This window comes from Coffea arabica, chromosome 4e, assembly GCF_036785885.1.
Source record: "Coffea arabica cultivar ET-39 chromosome 4e, Coffea Arabica ET-39 HiFi, whole genome shotgun sequence".
Taxonomy (NCBI): Eukaryota; Viridiplantae; Streptophyta; class Magnoliopsida; order Gentianales; family Rubiaceae; genus Coffea; species Coffea arabica.
In genome coordinates, this window is record NC_092317.1 from 11,249,971 (window position 1) to 11,258,947 (window position 8,977).

The following is an 8,977-nucleotide window of genomic DNA, read 5'->3' on the forward strand; positions in this document are numbered from 1 at the left end:
TACTTTCCTTTTATATCTGTTGTGGTGGACCATCTTTTATTTGATATATTGATAATTGTGAAGAATAAGTGGCGGGCCATATAAAAGGTAAAAATAAAATTTCATTGAAAAAAGTATGTTGGTTTCTCTAAGATGACAATTAATTTGGAACAATAAATAGTGACAAACATGACAAATTTTATGAGACAGAGGGAGTAGTATATATTTTGGAATTCAATTTGGATAGAAAAAGAGTACCACTTGCACCATGGTTGTAATGCCTACTTAGTACTAACCTCCTTGCGCTATGGATTAAAAGATAAACTAAAGGTAAATCAAAGGGCTTATTTTTTTTTTCCTTTTTGCCCTTCCACTTCCCTGCATCTTTCCCACCCCCAATTGGCAGACACAAGATTCAAATCCTAAACCTGACAGTAGGAAAACTCTAATGGCCCTTCCCTAACTACTGATAAAGGGTAAAATAAATGAATTTTTGTGAAATCACAATACAGAGATGGTCATTACTGCTTGTCAGCAATGTGAAACATGTTATTAAAAAGAAAAATATTTCTAATGATCGAGATTAAAAATTTTTTCTCCTTGAAATCAATTTAACAACGCCGAAAAATCACATTTATGTTTTCAGTACCATTTTACTGGTTTTCAAGATGCATTACAACATTAATTTGGCACCCATAAACTCAAAATTATGTTTTTCTATTGAGCTTAAGTTTTAATTCCAAAGCACAAGGGAATAAAATGTAGGTTATAAAACCATAAGTGATTTATAATTACGACGCCTAAACCAGAAGGAAATTATTGGTGATTTATCCTGAACTACTGGAAGGCTTTTGTTTTTTTTGGAAGAAGGTAATCCTAGCACTTTTTCCCATTGACATTCATTATCTTTCTGAATGTTCGTGGGAATGATACAACAATTTGCCCCTAATTTTCCTAGAATTTTTTCTGGTTGATATGTCTAGTCAACATTCATTAGCACGCTTAAATTATACTCAACCTATCATGTGAATATATATATATATATATACTAATAATTATTTTTTTATCTTATATTTACACAGTTTCACCATTTAATTTAATTTTATTTTATTTTTAAAAATCAACTCCTTAATACTATCTTAACGAGTATTACTCAGTGAATACTCGTCATGACAGACCCATTTTCAATAACATGTACTGCAATCCAAATATTCTCACTCCCAATGCCTGCAAAAAAAGCAAAAGTTTCTTGAGATTCTCATAGATCCAGGAAGATATTTCTCCAACTGATCTTCGAAATAAAGTAACTCTAGGATAGTAGTTAGATCTATACAGGCTATGACGCTTACGAATTACGATGATCGAATTCCTCTTCAAAAACTTTGACAAACCAACTGGGCCACCAATAAACTAATGAATTTGGTAAAATAATCTCTTTTTTTTTATTGCTTCAATTTAAAGGCCGAAATATATTCATCACATTTATGCTTTGGTCAACACCATTTGATATTTTAGATTCACGCCCTCTGCTCGTCCATATTAGTAAATAAATTTAGCTGTTCCTTAAATACATTTTGGTTAAACGTAAAAGAAGAGAGAACTTTTGGCCAAAAAAAATAATAATAAATTGTCTAGTTGTCTACTGGCACAAAGCATACATCCACAAGCACAAACTAAAGCATCCACTATTTTTCACGTTGTCTTCTTATGTGTATGTATGTCTGTATATATGCATACAAACATATATATATAGACACACATACACACATATACATATATATACACACATACCTATAAGAAGACAATATGAACAATAGTCCATGTTTTTGTGTGTGTGCATGCTTTGTGCCAATAGACAACTATACATTTTAGATTCAGACCCTTTGTTCGTCCATATTAGTAAATAAATTCAGTTGTTCCTTAAAAAACACTTTGGTCAAACGTAATGGAAGAGGGAACTTTTGACCAAACAAAAAAAAATGTCTAGTTGTCTAGTGGCGCAAAGCATGCACACACACAAGCACACATGGAAACATCGGCTATTTTTCATGTTGTCTTTTTATCTGTATGCGTGTACGTGTGTTACGGTGTGTATATGTATACATTAATATAATGAAGTACCATTGGAACTTATTCGAAGGGTTAATTTATTTATGAGTGCATAATAGTTTGTTTTAGATATTAACTCGTTCCAAGTCCCTTGAGTTGGCCGAAATTGTAGTGTTAGTATCTGGTCTTCCTGTTAATCCGAGTTCAAGTTTCAAATTTCTCTTAGAAAGGACTTGCCTAGTGCGTTTTATTTCTTTGTGTGGTTTGGCTGGTTATTGCACAGAGTGGAATTTATTCAATGCACATTCTCAAGTAGCGGCTGTGGTTCCCTTGTGAAAAAAAATTCAGTTCCAATATTTTTGTGGTTGGGGGATTTCCTTGAGATAACTACAAGGCAAAAGAGGTTGAAACTTGAACTTGAAACGTAATTCTCATAAAACAATAGTACTTTAGCGGTTAACGCTTGAGTAATCGACATCAGTTGAACTTTCATTGATAATACCTTAGTTTAATATTCAACTTTGAATAATTAATTCTACTTGTCTTCATCTATTAATACTTCATTTGATGTATGATATTAATACTTAAGCCCGCATCATTAGAGTTGATCTTACTAGTCTGACAAGAGGAGGAAGACACCGATGGTTTTGCCAAAGCCTCAGCCGCCACCGCCACCGCCACCACCATCGTCGGCATCAAAAGCATCGGAAAATGATAACTCAGGTGGTCCACTTGGAGTATTTGGATTTAAAGATGAACATGTCTCGCCGGAAAAAGTTAGCGGTTGGTTTCAAGTGACACCCAAGTGTTGTCAGGTAATTAATTCTTAAAAAGTAGATAAATTAGCTCTAACAATTGTCATTACCATTAATCTTTAACGTATATGACTTAGGTTTTTTTTCTTTTTAAGTCAAAATTGAACATAGGTGATCTACACTTGATTCAATAAGTTTCTTTTTTTTTTTAAATAAATGGGTTCACAAAAAAACGAAAGAAAATTTTGTGCAACTAATGGTATTTAATAATTGTATTGAACAGCCATTCATGGTGTTGCATGGTGGAGTTTCAGCACTCATAGCTGAGGATCTGGGGAGCAGAGGAGCCTACTTGGCCTCCGGGAGGCGGAGAGCCGCCGGAATACAACTCAGCATTAACCATCTCAAGAGTGCACAAGTTGGTGATATCGTGCATGCTGAGGCCACTCCTCTCAATGCTGGCACCACTATTCAGGTGCTGCATATACTATTTTTCCTTTGAAATGCATTTTTCTTTTTTAAACTAAAAACACAACAATCATTTTAACAATGATAATAATTGATCATTTTGTCCTGTTATAGATTATTTGCTGAAAAGTCAACTCTTAAAATTTGATAAATTAACTAAATATAGGATAAATTTACTCTAACAATTTGAAATTTGTTGTCTATGTTGAAAAAGAATAGATAAGTTAAACATAAGATATGAGAGAAAAATAGAAGAAAAATAGAAGAAAACTAGAGGAAAGAAAATTTGCTCTTTTCTTTTGAGATCAGAAAAATAGATTATAATTTTGTTTGATTTTAGCTTTTCTATGGCTCATTTTGGCTTTACTTAATTTTACTTTTTCCCCAGGTATTTAACCTTCCTCTGTTTTATCTCCATTTCACAGTGTAGAGAAAGTGGATATCTTTTACTAAAAATTCATTTCTTTTTCTTCCCATTTCTGTGGTTTGATTTTTTAATTAAAACTCGAAAAGTCTCGTGACATATTCAAAAGTTTCATGTCATAAAATGAGGAATTATAATTTAACGTTACATATGATTCGAGGTACATATTTAGTGTTACAGTATCTTCCAGCTCATATCATGAATCCTAGCAATATTATATGATATAAAATTCCAAATTATAAAAAAAAAAATAAGACAAATTTTTAAAGCTAAAATTTTTAGAATTTGATTTTTTTTTTTTAGCTGAAAATGTTTTCCCAAGAAACAAATGACAATCCATTTTCACATTTTTTTACGCATTATCTATACTTGGCCACTCCGGAAAATTGAGGCGTGAAACTAAAGTTAGCATTAGGAGTTTGTGGGGTAAACTACAACAATACTTGGTAAAACTTGTTTGCATTAATTAATGTGTTGGCAAAATATTCAACCAAGCCATTTGATTAATTGAAGTCGGTTGCAAGTTTTATTTTCTTAATGATAGCTTGCGATTTACAAGTAGTGTTAAATGTTGGCTATTAGTTGTGATTATGTAATTGGTTGGGTTTTTTTTTTGGTCATCAGACGTCGAGACTCATGCTTGATTAATAGTGACTCGGTTGTAAGCTTTCTTTAATACTAATTAAGCTAGCTAGCAAGTTGGTGCATGTTTTTTCTTGTACTTAACCTTCTTTGGATTGTGAATTTTCTTGACACATTTTTTAATCATCTTTTTATTTCACATACACTACATTATTCCAGTATAATTATCTATAAAAACTCCAAAAAAATTGCAATACAAATAGACTCGTAGCCGACTTAAGAGATAGATCACCTCTCTCTCTCTCTCTCTCTCTCTCTCTCTCTCTCTCTATATATATATATATATATATATATATATATAATATAGATATATATATATATATAATATAGATATATATATGGGTAAATCTTTCCTACACTGACGGTGTATACACTATCATCATTGGATTCATGACATGTGTACAAAAGTTGAATTTCAAATTCAAATTTTGCATAATTGTCAATCATCCAACGCTGATAGTGTATACACTGTCAGTGTAGAAAAGATTAATCCTATATATATATATACACACATGCCCGCGCACATGTACGTGATACTAATGCTATTTGTAGTGTGAGGTTTTCGGGGAATAAAACTGAAATAAATCTTCTAGTAAAAAGACCATTGGCCATCATTTTTAGCTCATTTTTGCCTTCATTATTATTGTGCCTTGAATTTATTTGTTTGTCATTTTCCCAACACATAGTCAAATTGCTGCTCGTGATTGTCCATTTATTTATTTATTTTGGGTGCGATTATCCATTTATTTGTTTATATTCTCAAAGAACTTAGCAATACCTCTTAGTAGTGTATTAGAGCCGGCCAATGACATGAACATGGTTCTTTTATTTTCCTAAGTATACAAATACCAGAATTTTACTATATCCCACTAAGAATAACTACAAATTCATCCTAATTACAATCACACATCCATTCTCATTGATTATATTTAGGGGGAGCAATCATAATCATGGAAAAATCTTAAAAGGCTTTTTTTTTTTTTTTTTTCAAATGTATTCTGGTACTGTTTGGCAGGTATGGGAAGTGCGGTTCTGGAAGATTGATTCCTCAAATTCTGTGAACAAATCTTTATTAGCAACATCAAAGGTTACAGTTCGATGCAATATGTCAGCAAATGCCGTAGATGGTGGAAACAACCTGAAACATGCAAAGTTATGAGTAGATCTTTTGTTGTTAAATTTCCCTTTCATCAATAATTCATGCACAAACATTTTACATACGCTTATCCCTTGTCTTCCTGCAAGCTTAAGAGCTTTTTCTTTTCAGTTTTGTAATAAATAATAGAGTAAATCTTATATATACTGATAGTATATATACTATTATCGTTAGGTTCTTGACATATGTGTAAAAGTTTGATTTTAAATTCAAATTTTATATTTTTGTCATTCATTCAACGCTGATAATGTATATAATATAAATGGAAAATAAATTCGGTGGGGGGTAAAAACAGTATTAGAAATTCTTACTTGTTCTTTTTTTATTTTTTTTCTTGACAGATAGGACATATTAATATTCCTGTAACCAACAAAAATTATTCATCTATGTCATGAGCAACATAAAAAGAGACACTCGAATTTGACCATAAAACTATCATGATGGTTTGAAAATCACACAGTCATTTTAAATTGCTCACGTTGTAAGGCTCCTCCCCGTTAATTGAAGAGAATTTCGTTTCAAATCGGACTCATCTATGAATGTTTTGTCACTTAACTTGCATAGAATATTTTGGTAGTGCAAAATTGATCAAAACTATAATGAAAGCTGTAAAATTTAATGAATTTAATTTTAATTTTTATATATACTTTAAGCAATTGGAGAAATGTAATATGGATTTTTTTTTTTCCGAAGTTGACCGGATTTGCACTTTGCACCTATTTTAGTGCCTGTCAGCCCACACGTTCGCCAACTCTCAAAACAACGCCACAACCGCCAGCAGCGCCACTCCGCCGCCACCACCGCCACCGCCCGCCCTAGCTGTTAATCTATGTCCCTAGAAAAGTTCGATCAAACCCAGATGCCGGTGGCCACGGCTGACCTATCCCCGACATTTCCCCTTCCCCAAGAACTCATTATTGACATCCTGTTACGACTCCCTACAAAATCCATCGGCAAATTGAGGCTCGTTTCGAAGCCATGGCACTCTCTACTCTACGACCCACTATTCATCAAAGCCCACCTTGCCTTCCACCTCGATGACCAGGAAAAACTCATCATCGTTTCCTCCTCCAGTACTCCCGCTTTCCAGTACTTCACGATCAATTTTTCCACCACAACTTTCCCCTCCCCTAACAATTACGTCAGGATTTCACAAAAGCTCAACCGTCTTTTAGAGAACACATTGAGCAGCGCCAGAATTGTGGGTTCTTGCAATGGGTTGGTGTTGGTAGCAAATGATGGATTGAGAAGGCGTGAGTTTAGCAGCAAACATTTACTAGCACTTGATACCATGTATTTGGTAAACCCCACAACCAAGGAGCGTTTAAGATTACCAAAGGGCCCTTTTAATTTGGTGGTTGGGAATGCCGGGGTTGCTTTCGGTTATGATAGTTTTAATGATGACTATAAAATCATCTGGCCTTATGGGGGTACAACTATTAGGCGTTCTGAAAATTTTGTAATTGTTTTCAGTTTGAGGAATGGGACTTGCAGGAGACTTTATAATTGTTCTTACGCTCCTACTACTCATTCTGGGGTGTTTCTGAACGGTTCTGTGCATTGGCTTGCTCAGTCTAGAGTTGATGAATCGCAGGTTATAGCCGCTTTGGATTTGAGTACCGAGGAATTTAAGCAAGTGCCATGGCCTAGTGCTGGTTGTAGCACTCGCAATTGGGGTTCATTGGCGTCTTCTAAGCAGCTTGTTGTTCTTGGTGGATGTCTAGCAATGGTTGTGGAGCAATCTAGTCAGCAGATGGATATTTGGATGATGAAGGATTATGGTGTTGGAGAATCTTGGACCAAATTTGGAGTTATTATACCAAAAGTTGTTGAACATTATTATAAACCTATTTGTCTATTGGGGGAGGATGATGTTGTTTTGGACAAGAATGGTCAGAACCTTGTTGTTCATAATTTGAGAGATGGAACTACAAGGGAAATATTGGTTGCTGGCATTAATAGAGATACTTCCAGAGATGTTGGCTGCTTTCTCGAGAGCCTTGTCTCGCCTACTTTCTACAGTCAGAAATGGAGAGCAACATCATTTTGAGGGTTTCAGTTGAAAATTGATGGTAATGAAGTTAAAAGCTTACAAATTTATTAATTATGTGAATTACATTTCATTTAGATTGTCATAAAACTTGGTGATTACCTGGGTGGCTATTTGGTTATTAGATTTCCTGGTGGAGTAGGCTTTTGTGCAAATTTCAATTATTGACATGTATGTGTACTGGAACTTATGCACTCCTTTCTGGTTTTATTGAACAAAAGAATTCTGAAAAAGGGAACATTGAATTAAAAATCCAAAAGAAGCTCATTACCTGATTGAAGTCAAAAGATGAGGAAGTGAAATTATGTATCCTAAATGGGGAAACAATTATTGCCAATTGCATGGTGCATAAATAGGGGTTATTGGTTTCTTTTTTTGGGCCAGTGTCAAGTAAGTAACGCCGAATGCTCACACTTGCTGCTTTGCAGAAAAATGGAAAAAGAAAGCTGGGAAACAAAGAGAGAGTGTTGAATAATTTGAGCTCTGTCTTGAATTTTAACTTTCACCATTCCAGTTTCTGGATCAATCATTTTATTTGGTATTTCTGCATTCTTTTTGGTCTCCATTATCATTTTTTTTTTTGCTGCTATAATTACAGAAAGGATCTGTTTTATATATTTCAATCTTCTTTCTTGATCAGCTGATGGATTTGGTGGACCTAAGCCACTAGTTTAAATAAGTCTTTTAGGACGTGCAACTGCGTGCATGCTTAAACCAAGTACCAAGCTGTTCAAGATTGATTGAATATTTTCTGCTCATGCATGCAGTCCCAAGATTGATCTTCTTCTATTTTGACTTCTAAAGAACACAAAATACTTGAGCTTCCCAAACTTTTGCTACAATATTGCATTTACTTCTACAATTTAGTATTATTCTTAGTGTCTCTTGGTGTTTTAGTTGAATCACTGTGAGGTATAAAATCCTTCGATTCAGCATGCAAGACGCATGTTTTAATTCTAATTTTGGAACTATGAATTTGTTTAGGTGATGACGTTCGGCCCAAATTTGCATCTGGCTGAATAGATTTTGGCCTTTAATGAGATAGTGACTTGATCACATCAGTGTTGATATCTTTTATATTTGTTATTCTTGTTCGATTTTCTTCTTGTTCTTGTGGTGATTTCCTTTCCCTTTATTTCAATATTTGTCTTTTCAGATTGGAGTATTTGCAAGGTGAAGATGCTGCAGGATATGCTTCAAACTATTTTGGTACTTAGGTTGGAGACTAGTCAATCAGTACCTAATAAACGGAGGGCAAACCAATAAGATGTCATTCACTAGTTTGGCAGGTTGATTTCACTTTCTTTTGCTAAACCGAGCATTAATTAGTAGGGACATTGACTAGGTGATCATGAAGTTTCAGATTCGACTTCAAGCCCTCACTATTCCCTCTTCCTCACTACGAGTCTTCGATTCTCTTCTTGAATAATAAAAAAGTTACAAACTATTAGTGA

General features: G+C 34.0%; 2 protein-coding genes across 2 annotated transcripts; both read left to right on the top strand.

Annotated features, from left to right (window-relative positions):
- Nucleotides 1-2,149: 2,149 nt before the first annotated feature.
- On the top strand, nucleotides 2,150-5,707 carry LOC113740749 (1,4-dihydroxy-2-naphthoyl-CoA thioesterase 1-like). The gene is made up of 4 exons (XM_027268275.2): nucleotides 2,150-2,431; nucleotides 2,631-2,843; nucleotides 3,067-3,258; nucleotides 5,333-5,707. The coding sequence occupies exons 2-4, from the start codon at nucleotides 2,670-2,672 to the stop codon at nucleotides 5,474-5,476; spliced, it is 510 nt and encodes a 169-aa protein (XP_027124076.2). The 5' UTR covers nucleotides 2,150-2,431; nucleotides 2,631-2,669; the 3' UTR covers nucleotides 5,477-5,707.
- Nucleotides 5,708-6,170: 463 nt separating this feature from the next.
- LOC113740750 (F-box/kelch-repeat protein At3g06240-like) lies at nucleotides 6,171-8,977 on the top strand. The gene is made up of 2 exons (XM_072047623.1): nucleotides 6,171-7,545; nucleotides 8,680-8,977. Exon 1 carries the CDS (start codon nucleotides 6,303-6,305, stop codon nucleotides 7,521-7,523), a length of 1,221 nt encoding a protein of 406 aa, XP_071903724.1. The 5' UTR covers nucleotides 6,171-6,302; the 3' UTR covers nucleotides 7,524-7,545; nucleotides 8,680-8,977.

Excerpts from the sequence above, each read along its gene's own strand:
- LOC113740749 (XM_027268275.2), top strand. The coding sequence starts at position 2,670 with ATGGTTTTGCCAAAGCCTCAGCCGCCACCGCCACCGCCACCACCATCG. Across the intron at positions 2,844-3,066 it reads TGACACCCAAGTGTTGTCAG|CCATTCATGGTGTTGCATGG; the intron begins GTAATTAATTCT and ends TGTATTGAACAG. Across the intron at positions 3,259-5,332 it reads ATGCTGGCACCACTATTCAG|GTATGGGAAGTGCGGTTCTG; the intron begins GTGCTGCATATA and ends ACTGTTTGGCAG.
- LOC113740750 (XM_072047623.1), top strand. The coding sequence starts at position 6,303 with ATGTCCCTAGAAAAGTTCGATCAAACCCAGATGCCGGTGGCCACGGCT.